The 13,797-nt window shown below is 63.9% G+C and overlaps 1 protein-coding gene across 1 annotated transcript; it reads left to right on the forward strand.

The window, feature by feature from the left end:
• The first annotated feature begins 4,969 nt into the window (after nucleotides 1-4,969).
• On the forward strand, nucleotides 4,970-13,614 carry NR2F6 (nuclear receptor subfamily 2 group F member 6). Its single transcript, XM_056337397.1, is given in 5 exon segments — nucleotides 4,970-5,677; nucleotides 5,679-5,794; nucleotides 9,546-9,640; nucleotides 10,926-11,450; nucleotides 11,976-13,614. Coding segments are annotated over 5 exon segments (1,140 nt in total). The 5' UTR covers nucleotides 4,970-5,548; the 3' UTR covers nucleotides 12,251-13,614.
• The last annotated feature ends 183 nt before the right edge of the window (nucleotides 13,615-13,797 follow it).

A 13,797-nucleotide genomic window follows, 5' to 3' on the forward strand; every position in this document is an offset into this window, starting at 1 on the left:
GCATGCCCAGCACGGAGGGGCAGGTTCCTGCACCCAGATACTGGAGCTGGGGAGGGGGGAGGCTGCTGGTGCTGCCTGCTCCCAAGCCCTGGCCCTCCCTGCAGCCGCTCTGCCCGGCTCTGCTGCGGGCCGTGTTTCGGACCGTGGCTCAGCTCGGTCCAGCCTGGCTCGGGAAGGGGGGGTGGCAGGGGCTGCGGGGGCCGGTGGCAGTGGTGTGGAGAGGCTGACCCGCAGGTTGAAGGTCAGGGCTCTGAGCTCAGACCCCTTTTCAGATTCAAATGGACTCCTGGGGGCTTTGTGCAGGGTCAGGCTCCACCGAGAGCCGCATGAAAGGGCCAGGGCAGCCGGTGGCCGCATGAAAGGGCCAGGGCAGCCGGGGCGGCTTCGACCCTGGGTGCCGGCAGGAGGGGGAGGGCAGGCGGGACCTGCTGCCACCCCCACCCCGGCTGGAGGGGTCCCCCCCGCTGAGTCTTGCTGACCCCAGGGCCAGAGCAGGTCCCCCCTAGGGGCACCGGCAGGAGTGGGGTGCCCCAGGCTGCAGCACCCCCACTGTCCCCAGTGGCTCAGGTGGCCTTGGCTCCCCGTTCCCATCACTGTGCCGGGCCCAGTCGCGCTCCCTGCCATGGCACAGCCTGAGACTCTGCCAAGGGCCCGGAGTGCTGTGAGCTCCCCAGCACTGTGCTGCCCACCAGGCTGCTGGCATCGCATGACACAACACGGCACAACACAGCATGGCACAGTGTAGCTCAGCACAGCACAGAGCAGCATGGCATGGCATGGCATTGCATGGCATGGTGTGGCACAGCATGGCATGGTGCAGCACAGCACAGCATGGCACAATGCAGTACTGCACAGCATGGCATGGTGCGGTGCAGCATGGCACAGTGCAGTATGGCACAGTGCAGTATGGCACAGCGTGGCATGGTGCAGCACAGCACAGCAAGGTGCAGTATGGCACATTGTGGCGCAGTGCAGCATGGCACAGCGTGGCACAGTGCAGTGGCTCAGCATGGCACAGTGCAGCGCAGCACAGTGTGGCACAGCGTAGCATGGCACAGCCTGGCATGGTGCAGCATGGCACGGTACAGTGCAGTATGGCACAGCGTGGCACAGTGCAGCACGGCAAAGCATGGCATGGTGCAGTGGCTCAGCATGGCACAGTGCAGCACAGTGTAACATGGCACAGCCTGCCATGGTGCAGCACGGCACGGCGCAGTGTGGTGGCCTATGGGCAGTGGACCCCCCCTGCTTTGCCCACTGCTCACCACATGCACCCAGAAACCTGCAGCTCCCCAGGGAGGGCTCCACATGCCAGTTCATGATGGCCTGATCCCTGCCTCAGTTTCCCCTCTGTGGAGCAGTGCAAGCTGCTGGGAAGCCAAAAGGCTGCAGCAACACACCCCCCAGCACCCTTGGGTGACAGGGCCTGGTGTAGGACTGCATCCTGTTCCCTGGCAGAGTGGATCCCGGGCGGCTGCGCAACAGTGTCCCAGCGGGGGCCAGCCTGTGCCGGGGGGGACATGGGAGTGAAGGCAGCGGGTGAAGCTGGGAGCCATGGGAGCAGGGAGGGTGTGTGATTCATGTCCCCCCTCCGGTGAGGGAGAGTCCAGCCATGCCTGGGTGGGGGCCAGGGGCGTGGGATCTGATATCCCGGGAATGCAGGGCAGGGAGCGGCAATCTCCAGCAGAGAGGGGGGCCGGGGGCAAGGGGGGCCAGGGGCAGCAGGGTCAGGGCTCCCTCAGCCTCTCTGCGGGGCTGGGGGCAAAACCGTGGCATTGGGGGGGGCTAAACCTCCTCTGCATGGGGTGGGGGGCAAAACCCCTTCTCCATGGGATGGCCGTCGGGGGCACATGGGGGAGAGAGAGCCCGTGTGCCTGCGGTGACCCCCACCACCGTTTGCACACGTGTGTGCACTCCCACGCACGGGGCACACAGCCCCGTGCACACGCGTGGAGGCGTGTTTGCTGCAGCGGCACGTGATGGGTGCAGCCGTGGGGCGCAGGGCCGTGCCATGGGGCAGCTGTGGGGTGCAGGGGCTGGGGACAGCCCTGCCCAGGGAGCCGCAGAGCCATGGCATGGCCAGCCCCGGCCTCCCTTTGTCCTTCGCCTGCGGTGGTGCGGCCGCGGTCCGGCCCTGCAAGGTCATGCGCAACCGTGGCCGCTGTGGGAGGGTCGGGACCCCCCTGGCCACAAGGGCCCCTTGGCCCCCCCGCTGGCTCTGGCGCAGCTCAGCCTGCCCTCGCCTCCCACAGCAGGCACACACATGCCCGCCCGCCTGCCGGCAGGATCTACCCTCAGGAATGCAGCGCTGAAGAGCCCAGCCGAGGCTCAGCACCCTCAGACTCATGGAAAACTGAGGCTGGGGGCTCTGCAAGCTGCTCCTGGGCAGAGCAAGGCCAGATCCTGCCCCATGGCTGAAGATCAGGGGATTGACCTAAAGCCCCCTGTTCTGCTCACACAGGACCACGCACAGCCCCACATTGGGGTGGGGGTCCCCATGGGGGTGTGCTGGGAGGACAGTCAGATGGACGGGCAGTGTGGTATCCACCTAAACCCCTGGAAAGCACCACTGCCGGCAGCTCCCATGTGGGTTTGGGAGAGGGCATGGCTGTCCTGCAGCCCAGCCCATGGTAGTGCTAACCAGGATGCTGGGAATTGGGTCAGGGCTGGTGGCACCGGCAGCTGGCTCTCTGGTGCTGCTGGCACCCAGCTCTCCATTGGTGATGGCACCCAGCTCTCCGGCGGTGCCGGCACGCAGCTCTCCATTGGCACAGCCACAACCCCAGGACTGCTCCTGCAAATTTTAGCAAGGGTCACTCAGCTGTCCTCCAGCCCAAAGGCTGTAGGGGAACGGGGGGACACGGCTGCCACCCATCCCCACATTGGAGCTGGGTCTGACACTGAGCCTGGAAACCTCCCCAAGCCCCAGTGGGCGCCTCTGCCATGGCAGACCCTTCCTGGGGGCGTCGGGGCGGCACGAAACGCGCCGGCAGCTCCCGGCTCCCAGGGGCCCTTTTGTGTGGTGGAGTCAGCGGAGCAGCGCGAGGAAGGAGGAATTCCTCCGGAGATCAAACGCCTTCGCCAACTGGACACCAACGTCAAAACAAACCCGGCTCCCACCGCGGGGCCGGGAGCCGCGCGGGGGAGAAGATCCAATTTCCTCCTTTGTTCCTGGATTATTATTTTTTGCAGGGGGCGAGGAGGCGGGGGAGAGGCAGGGAAAGGGCCATAAATCACGGCCTGACAGAAGAGAAAGGAGAAGCAGGGCTGGCTGCAGGTGGGGGTGACCCCCCCCTGCCCGGACTGGGACCCCCCCAGGCCTGGCCCCTTCCCAGCTGGCTCTGCTGGGCATTGCTCCCTGACCACAGCATCACCCTGGCTGGGCATCGCAGCATGGCAGCATTAGCAGGTACCTGGTGAGCAGAGATCCCTCCAGACAGGAGGAAATGGAGGTTTTATTTATGGCCAGAGCTGTAATCCATCCCTTCTGCTGCGCCCCGACTCCAGGCTCGGTGCTTTGCTGGGGCTTTTTATATCCAGCCCACTTTGCTTCAGCTTTCCCTTAACCCTGATGGAGACACCAGCCCCGCTCCGTGGGTTGGGAATGCCAAGGATGGCAGTGTGAGGCGCCACGAAGGTCCTGGCGGCGCTCAGTCCGAGCCCATCCCTGCAGTGTGGGCATTGCTGGCCGCTTCGCTCAGCATCAGCATCCTCACCCGGCCCAAGCGGGATCGTGGCGTGGGGTCCCCCATGGGGACAGGGCATGCCATGGGGGGCAGGGGTGTGTGGGGGGCACCCAGGCCACCCGTGCCCCAGCTCCATGTCCTGCCTGCCAGACTTTGCCCCTGAAGTCAAGGTGAAAGGCATGATGCCGGGAGACGCCGGGGCCGCTGTGGCATGGCCAGGAGGAGAGTTTGCCCCCTGGGTGAAAGGCGAAGGCAGGGCGATATCGCAGGGCTTCTCCTGGGTCAAGCACCTTTCCACACAGCTCATTTCTTCATTAATGATTAACGGGGTGGCAGCAGGTGGGTGCCGTGCACCCACAGCCCACCCCTTCTTGCCGGGCCTGGCCAAGCTCTTACGGGTCCGACTTGATTAACCACATTACAAATGAATTCTACAGGGATGCAGGCGGCCGGTCCCCAGCTACATCCAGCCCTTGGCCCCAGCCCAGGGCACGTGCAGGGTGGTGGTACCCGAAGGATGCCGGGTGCCACGGGAGCACCTCCCAGCACAGCCACGGCCCTCGTGCCACGCACGAGACAAGGCTCCCCAGCCTCGTGCCACTCGCAGTAATTAAAGATCCCGCTGGGACTGTCGGCAAGAGGAGGGGATTGCCAACTCCAGCGGCTTGGCCATGGGCCAGGCATGGGGGAATCGCTTCCCATCCTCCCGCTGCAGCCCCGAATGGCATCGCCAAACACTGCAGCCACCGAGCTGGTGGCTAGCAAGGCAGGGGCTTGGTCCCTGTCCCCAAGGGCAGCGTTCGGTGGTCCATTGGCCCGGGGACTTCCCCGTTGCCGCACCCTGTGGCTTAGAGGTCACTTGCTGGGGACACACACACAAGGACCCCAGTTGTGACCACAGCCGTAAACGCAGCCTGTGGCACACCATGGCCCTGCACCCGGGGTCCCGGTGCAGCCCCCCCGGGTGCTCCCCGGGCCAGCCAAGGGCTCCGGTCTCCAAAGCAGCGGGTGGGCTGGGGGCGGGGGGCACATCCAGCCACCTCCCCTGGACAAACCGCCCGCTGGCACCGCATCGCCCTCCCCGCCCGCGGCCGAGCCCGGCTCTGCCACAGCCGGTGCCGGGTGCCCCCGGCCGCCCCCGCTGCGGACAGCCCCGGTGCGGCGCAGCAGAGCCACCCGCGGCTCCCCCTGCTGCCCGGCGCGGCGGGGGCGGCCCGGTGCGGCGGGGCCGGGGCCGGGGCAGGACCCGGCGGGCGGCGAGCGGAAGGGGAGGAGGACGGGGAGGAGCATCCAGGGCGGCCACCGCGGCAGCGGCTGAACTTTGCTCTTTCGCGGGAGGCGGGGAGAGCCCTGGGGCTCGGCGGAGCGGGTCCCGCCGGACCCGGACCGGCACCGGGCTGCATGCAGCGGCGGCGGCGGCGGGGCCCGTAGGGGCGAGGGCGGGCCGGGGCAGCGCCGCCGCCTCCTCCTCCTCCTCCTCCTTCCCTGCCGGTGCCGCGGAGCGGAGGAGCCACCGGGGGCGGGCAGCGGCGGCCCCCGCATGCGGCCGAGCCCCGGGGCGGCCGCCGCGCCCGGAGCCGCCGCGCCCCGCGGGGGGATGCGCCGCGCCGCGCCCCGCTCCCGCCGCCGCAAAGTTTCCGCGGAGCCCCCCCGTTAACGGGGGGGGGGGGAGCCCTGGGAGAGAGAGCGGGGGAGGACGGACAAACCCCCCCCTCAACCCCTAAAAAAACATAAAAATCCCAAACCGGCCTCCACCCCCCAAAAAACTTGCTTAACTCGTTCCGGGAGGCGCCGGGCGCCGCGCACCGGGCCCCGCTCCATGCGGCGGCGGGGCCGGTGCTGAGCCCCGGGGCCGCGGAGCCATGGCCATGGTGGCCGGTGGCTGGGGCGAGCCCAACGGCGGCGGCGGCGGCGGGGAGGAGGCGGTGTCCCCGGCGGGCGGCGGCAGCGACGCGGAGCACGGCGAGGAGGAGCGGGCCGGGGCGCCGGTGGGACTGCGTGGTGTGCGGGGACAAGTCCAGCGGGAAGCACTACGGGGTCTTCACCTGCGAGGGCTGCAAGAGCTTCTTCAAGCGCAGCATCCGCAGGAACCTCAGCTACACCTGCAGGTAGGGGCTGGGGGGACGCTGGGAGGAGGAGGGGGGGGGGGCTTGGCCAGAGCCCCCCGAGGGGGGCAGAGCCTTGGCACGGGTGCAGGTCCTCAGGGTGAGCCCCCCGGTGCGGGTCGCCGGGGGACCCCGGTGCAGGTCGTTGGCGTGGCTCTGCAGCGGCCCCCGTGCAGCTCGGCGCTGGCCCTGCTGGGGCTGCAGGCTGGCCCTGCTGCAGCACTGATGGGGCCCCGGTGCAGCACGAGGGTCTCCCAGTACAGCACAGGCATCTCCCAGTATGGCACGGGGGTCCCTCAGTGAAGCACAGGCATCTCCCACTACAGCACTGGGGTCCCCCAGTGTAGCACAGGTATCTCCTAGTGCAGCACAGGCATGTCCCAGTATGGCACTGGGGTCCCCTAGTGCAGCACAGGGGTCCCCCAGTACAGCACAGGCATCTCCCGGTACAGTACGGGGGTTCCCCAGTGCAGCACAGGCATCTCCCAGCACAGCACAGGGGTCCCCCAGTGTAGCACAGGTATCTCCCAGTGCAGCACAGGCATGTCCCAGTATGGCACTGGGGTCCCCTAGTGCAGCACAGGGGTCCCCCAGTACAGCACAGGCATCTCCCGGTACAGTACGGGGGTTCCCCAGTGCAGCACAGGCATCTCCCAGCACAGCACTGGGGTCCCCTAGTGTAGCACAGGCATTTCCCAGTATGGCACGAGGGTCCCCCAGTGCAGCACAAGCATCTTCCACTGCAGCACAGGTCCTCCACTACAACACGGGGGTCCCTGCATGCTCTGCACCCCACATAAGCAGCCTCTCTGCCTGCGGCATCCCAAAGCCCCAGAGGGATGGATGCTCTGGCTGCCGCATCCCCTGGGCCGTGGGGCACAGCCGGTGTCCAGGTCCTCGTCATCACCCGGCTCTGCTCCGGCATTAATTGCCGTTCCAGGCTAATGCCTGAAAACGCGCCACGGTTGTGAGTCACTTCGGTCACGGTCCGCTCACCCAGGGAAAGCACCAGTGCGGCAGCCGGTATAAATCTAACCGGAGGTGTCAACAGCCCGGCATGCCGCGGGCACCACTCGGTGGGCTGCCTGGGAGAGGGGCTGCAGCTCCTGCTGGCCCCGTGCTCGGGCCGGCAGATCCAGGCCACCAGCGGGACCAGGATATGACCCCCCCACGCAAAGTTTGGAGCTGCAAATAACTCTGGAGTTTCTCTTGGGCCCAAAATGAGCATCGGGCTGGCTGCCTCATGTGGGGGACCCCTGGGGGGTGTAGGTGTGCGTACAGGGGCTTGCTCGCAGGGCTGGGTGCATGTGCCAGCGCTTCCAGCAGCGTTTGCTAAACCAGTGAGGGTGGCACCTGGCTCCCAGCCGTGGGCACCCCACAGCTGGGCTGTGAGCGGGACACCCCATCTCCGCATCCCGCCTTCTCCCCATCCGACGGGGGCCGACTGCTTTGAGCATCGTCTGGTGGTGCTGAGGTGCTCGGGAAGGGAAAGGGCAGTGCTGCTTCTGCAGCGGGAACTGTCTCCGAGCTGCCTTGCTCTCGTTTGGGCGGCCTAGATTCGTCCTCCCCCGTGCGCAGCATCTCCTCTCTCGGCAGCTCCTGGCACCGGCACTGCCTGCTTCCAGCTGACGTCAGCCCAGCCGCTTGTGGCGGTGAAGCGGGGCCCTGGAGCTGCTGGCTTGGGGCAGGGGTCGGTGACCGGCCCCTCATGTCCTGCAGCATCCTCCCCATCACCTGCCGTGGGCGCAGCGCGTGTGGATGCAGCGTGTGCATCACCCCTGACCCTGCCTCAGTTTCCCCATCCCATCAGCAGGATCCCGTCGGCAGACCCAGCCGAGCGGCTGCTTGGGATTAATGATTTGAAGATGGGGAATACATACAGCTTTTGAGAAATTCCAGTTTCCTGGAACAAAGGAAAGGCCAAATCAGGGCTCCCTGGGAGAGGAACCGACTCTGCCCAGGCTGTGAGCACCCAGGATTTTTACCCTGCAGTTGTCACCGGTATCTGGGCACCTATTTCAAATGTTTTGGGGTTTTTTTTTCCCCTCTTTGTGCTGGGAAGTGATTTGGTGCAATAGAAAAATGTTGGTTTTCCAAGTAGGGAGTAAAGTGTTGGAGGGGCAGGGAACAATGCTCCCCAGCAGCCCTGGCATCTGCTTTGTTCAAGGAGTCAAAAGCAGCATCAAGCCAAGATTGCTCTAATTTGAATATTAAAAGTGAGTTGGATTCAGTTTAGTTCTTGCACTAAATAATTACATGTTCTAATTACATAATTAGCACAGTATACGCCTTTTGTATTCTCACAGTTTTCCCAGGTCGTTGCAGCCTATCAGTTGGGAAACTTGCTAGGAGCTGCTGGGAGCTGGGGGGTTTCCTGGTGCTGGGGGATGGTGCCCAGAGGCCACGGTGAGGGTCAGCCGGGCTCCTGCCGGGAGGTTCGGCTGTGGTGCCAGGAGCTTTGCCCCCGCCGAGGCGCAGGCAGCTGATGAAGATGTAATCTGACGTTTTGATTAGCTATCACTTCTCCACTGGAATAACTTTTTATCAGCAACACGTTTTAAAATGTGCTAAGCGCAGTGGTGATGTTCAGGGTGAATTAATTCCGGTTTGAGCACGGTGGGAATCCCTGCCTGTCTCGCCTCTGGAGTCGTGTAGGGATGAGGAGATTCATGTCAGGATTCCCAGGCAGAGCCGAGCTCTGCCCCGGCCCTGCCAGTGCTTTCCTGCCTGCTGCTTTATATGCTTTAATTTACCGCCGTTTAGCCGATAACCCCCCTCCCTCCCCATTTGCCGTGACAGCCTTTGGGTGGGACGTGCAAGCGCCGGTTTCACCCGTGCCCGCTGCATCCCTTGGGCTGCGCGAGGACCCCCTGGGAATCAGGGCGGGGGGGGGGGGGGGGAGGGGGAGGTGCTGGATGCTAATGATGCTGCTTGGGAGCATCCCCCTCAGCCTGTCCCAGCGTGTTGCTCCCAGTGATGCTGTGGGAGCAGAGGTAGGTGGCTGGCTTTGGTGGTGGCCGGTGCCCCGCCGCGTGGTGCAGGGCTTCCCAGTGCCCGCAGCTCCTTGCCCAGGGCAGGACGTGCATGCCAGGGGGTGGGCATCACCCTCTTGCAGGCTCCAAGGGCGCTCGAGGGGTAAAGCATCCTTTGGGCCGGTGCAGACCCCACGCTGGGGATGGGGGCATGTGTGCCAGAGCTGCTGGGTTTTGCTTTGCCATGTTTGCAGGGGTCGGTGGAGGCCAGACCGGAGCACGGAGGATGCGGGGCTGTGCCACCACTGTGGGGGATGCCTGGGTGCCCAAGGGGTCACAGCCTCAGCGCTGCAGGGGCAGCCTTGTAGGAAATAGTTGAAATTCCTCAAAATTCCTTGCAAGTTGGGCAGTGAGGCCAGGAGCTGCTCCACCACTTCCCTGCCTTGTGCCAGGACACGGGGCATTGTTCCCTGGCACCCATCCCGACATATCCCCCAGGATGGGACCACGGGGGCCTTGCCAGGATCGGACATCACTGGCAGCACAAACCAGCAGCGCCAGCGGTAGGAAATCGCTGTTTCTATAGCATCCAAGTGCCTGCGTGCCAGGGGCTGGTGTGGCACGGCCACGGCCGGTGAGGAGGGGGCCATGCTCGGAGGTGAAGGGCTTTGCCCGAGGGCGGTGGGGAGATGGGTGGCAGAGCAGCTCGGTGGGGCTCAGGGACCCCCGGCAGCATTGCGTAACTCTTCCCCAGCACCTCATCTGCCCGATCCTGCCTGCAGGTCCAACCGTGATTGCCAGATTGACCAGCACCACCGCAACCAATGCCAGTACTGCCGCCTGAAGAAGTGTTTCCGCGTGGGGATGAGGAAGGAAGGTAATGCCAGTGCCACGGCGACGGTTCCTGAGGGGTCTGGGTGCTGCCAGTGCCTGCTCTGCTCCTGGTGCTGCCGGGTGCTCTCCCATCTCTCCAGGAACGCTGTTAGCAGCAAAATGCCACATTTGCCCCCTTTTTTTTTTTTTTTCTCTTTTTTTTTTCCTCCTTGAATTGCCCTTGGTGCCGGCAGCACAGGTGGTGTTTGTTTGGAAAAGCCAGAGGTTTTTGCTGATAAGGTGGCACACCTGGAGCCAGGACAGCCCTGGTGCCCCAGGCACGGTGGTGGTGAGCTGGGACCAGCTCCCACAGGGTCACCTGGCTGCTTTCTGCTCACTCCCCCTTGCCCAGGGGCGTAAACCCCAAATGTTTCCCAGACTGCTGCAAATGGCATGAAGGGTTTAACCCGAAATCTCCGATCCCTGTTACGGGATGCTGATGGAGGTGCTGGGGCTGCGCTGGGGCTTGGCGCGGGCTCTGCCGAGGTGCCGAGGCTGCTCGGCGGCAGGTGGCATTAATGTGAGGAGCAAGGAGGGAAGGATACTGGAAGCAGGACAGTAATTCCCTCCTTTCCAGAGGAGTCGAGATGGCATTATTGCCACTTAGCATGATTTAGAGCTCTCATTTAAGTGGCTCATGAACAGCCCATAAATTAATTACTAGGGACTGAGCAAATAGTGGGCGCTAATGGGAGAGGGGGGGAGCTGAAAAATGGCTCTCCCTGAATGCAATTAGGAGGGGGAGTGACCCGGGGTTAACGATGCTTCCAAGATGGACGTTTTATTTGCAAATAAATGATTGCTGCCATGCGATGACCTTGGGTAGCAATTGCCTTGCTCCACTGCAGGCGGCACAGGGGGCCGTGATGCCGGCAGGGCACCCGGTCTGGCACAGCATGGTCGTAGCCATGGGTCCTTGCAGAGGAGGCGGCGGCACGGATGCTGTCCCAGCCCAGCTGCTGGTTGGAGGCCATGGCCAAGCTGCAGCGCCGGCAGCCTGGGAGTTGCTGGTGAATCACTGGGATGCTAAATAGATTAGCGCAGCTCGTGCAGGCAGCTCGCCGGCGGGTGCAGTGTGTGGCACGCACCACCTCCCTCTCCCCAAGCGCCTGAAAGCTGCCCATTGTTCCGTGGGGTGGCAGGATCTCGCACTGCTGGGGATGCCGGGATGCAGGGTGGGTGGTGGGAGCATCCCCATCCTGCCTGGGGGTCCCTCTGCCCCCCGGGAGCAGGATGGGGGATGCGGCAGGATACAGAAGCAGGCAGACACCTCCTCTCCTTCCCCCCAGCTGTGCAGCGGGGCCGGATCCCCCCCACCCACTCCAGCACCAGCCCCAACGCCTTGCCCAGTGGGGAATACTTCAATGGGCAGCCGGTGTCGGAGCTCATCTCACAGCTGCTGCGGGCTGAGCCCTACCCTGCCGCCCGCTATGGCTCACAGTACGCACAGCAGGGCAGCGTCATGGGCATCGACAACATCTGCGAGCTGGCCGCCCGCCTCCTCTTCAGCACAGTGGAATGGGCCCGGAACATCCCCTTCTTCCCCGAGCTGCCTGTCTCCGACCAAGTGGCCCTGCTACGGCTCAGCTGGAGCGAGCTCTTCGTCCTCAATGCGGCGCAGTCAGCGCTGCCGTTGCACATGGCTCCACTGCTGGCGGCTGCCGGCTTCCACGCCTCCCCCATGTCAGCCGACCGCGTTGTCTCCTTCATGGACCAGATCCGCATCTTTCAGGATCAGGTGGAGAAGCTCAACCGGCTCCAGGTAGACTCGGCCGAGTACAGCTGCCTGAAAGCCATTGCGCTCTTCACGCCCGGTAGGTTGGTGCCGTGAGCGGGCCTTGTCCCCATCCCCACCCCACAGAGCAATGAGCGCCCAGGGAGCCTCTGCCCCCCATTTCCCTGGGGGTTTGGGGTCCAGAGAGCATCAGGTGGCTCTTGGGGGCGGTGGCAGAGTCCCTGTGCCCTGGCGCTTCACCACCGTGGTGTGCAGCATCCCAGCTTGTCCATCTGGGTGCAGGGATGAGCTTCGTGGGGCAATGGGAATGAGACCTACAGGAACAAACCCCCTTGCTTGGGAGGGTCTTGGGGAGCCCCATCCTTCTGTCCATGCTCATCTCATTCCACAGAGGTGCCCAGTCCTGACTGGCGGGGACGAGCCTGCAGCAGCTCTTTGCAGGCAGAGCGGTCCAAGCCGTGCTTTTGCACCGTGCGGCTGCATCCCCTAATTTGGCAAGGGCAGGAATGCAACCGTGGCAGGCGGTTGAGGGAGGGGGGGGGTCTCGCTGGGGGTACTGGGGGGCTCTGACCACTGACTCCTCTCCATTCCATCCCTCTGACAGATGCCTGTGGCCTCTCGGACCCGGCGCACGTGGAGAGCTTGCAGGAGAAGGCGCAGGTGGCGCTGACCGAGTACGTGCGCTCGCAGTACCCCTCGCAGCCCCAGCGCTTCGGCCGGCTCCTACTGCGACTGCCGGCTCTCCGCGCCGTGCCGGCTGCCCTCATCTCCCAGCTCTTCTTCATGAGGCTGGTGGGGAAGACGCCCATCGAAACACTAATCAGGGACATGCTGCTGTCTGGGAGCACCTTCAACTGGCCCTACGGGACAGGGCAGTAAGGGACAGAGCCTGTCCCCCACCCTGGGGACACCCAGCAGCCAGACCTGGATTCCCTCCAGCACCCTGAGACGGTACCGTCCCCGGGGAGCCCCGAACTGTGCTGGCCCCCACCCTGCAGCCGCCTTGTAGCTCGTCTGTCTGCCACAGTGGCAGGGGCTGCGCCCTCCAGAAGCGGTGGGGGCATGGCATTGTCCTCCTGAACCCCAAGGTACTGGCCGTGCCACCGCTGTCACACACCGAACTCTTCTGTACCTCTGTGAAGTGGAGCTCCTCGGACCCCCAGTCCCCCCTGGGAACCTTGGAGCATCCTGGGGGCTGGTCCTTCGCTCTGTCCCTGCATTGGAGCCAGGCTGGAGCCTGGGGAGGGGGGTGCCGTCCTCTGCTGCCCCCTCTGAATCTGAATTCCAGATGACAGGAGGCTGGGACAGGTGATGGGAGGCATGGGACCAGCCAGGCTGAAGCGTGGTGGAACCCCAGCTGTGCAGAGCCATCTTCTGCAGGGTCCAGTTGTGGGGACCCCTGGCTCTGTCCCCCTCCCTGTCCTGGCAATCATGGCAAAAGGGTCATTGTAAAGCCCCTTTGTCCCTGCCCAGGGGCTGCCCCTGCCCACCTGGGCCATATCCAGCTTCAAGGACTGAAGCACCAAGCTTGGAGCAGCCCTTTTTTGGGGACAGATCTTGTCCCCACCTGGTTCCAGCGCCCCCCTGCACTTTCCACTGAAGCATCTCCACTGCTGGGGCACGGGGAGGGGCTGGGGATGGCTGACAGGGGCCATGCACCATGCAGGATGCAAACCAAGGGGTCTTTTTTGGGTGCTGCACAGCACCCAGCCCTTCTCCCCAGGCTCATTCCTCACTGTCTTGCTTGGTGCTTTGCCCCCTCTCCAGGCCAGATCCAGCACCTACCACCATCCTCATGCTGGTGGGTGGTTGCCAGCATCCCCCTCCCCACGCTCACTATGTTCCTGTGCCTCATTATTTTTTGTAAGCCAGGTTTGGGGGAGAGATGCTGGAGGGGGCTGGGGAACAGAATCAGGCTGGAAAGAGGTGATGCTGGTGTGTGGGGGTCCTTGTCCCCAGGGCTAAGCCGTGCCAGAGGAGGGGCCACACGAGGGGCAGAGCCACCCTGGAGGGACGAGGGATGCCCTGTGGCCTCTGATCCTGTGCCAGCGGTGCCGCCAGCCTGGGATCAGGTGCCCAAGGGTTGTCCCCTGGGCTCTGCTTCTCAGGGGTATCCACCGTGCAAACAGACGGAGGCAGGATTAGCCAGGGATTTGTCATTTAGATTGATTCACTGAAAATATAATCCTTGTTCAATGATACTAAACAAATTAACTGAAGTCAATAAAAGATGTTTCTTACAACGCCAGGGATCTGCTGTGAGTAGGAAAAGGGGCTTATCCTGTGGAGATGCTGAAGCCCAGGGTGATGAAAGGAGATGAAGCAGAGTGGGAGATACAGTCCCCCAAAATTTTACCTTTAGAAGGCATCTAAAATTGGAAAGTTTTTGAAAAAGTTGGGTATTTGGGGGTGGTGGTTGTATGGGG

The sequence above is a fragment of the Falco biarmicus genome, chromosome 4 (genome assembly GCF_023638135.1).
Source record: "Falco biarmicus isolate bFalBia1 chromosome 4, bFalBia1.pri, whole genome shotgun sequence".
Taxonomy (NCBI): Eukaryota; Metazoa; Chordata; class Aves; order Falconiformes; family Falconidae; genus Falco; species Falco biarmicus.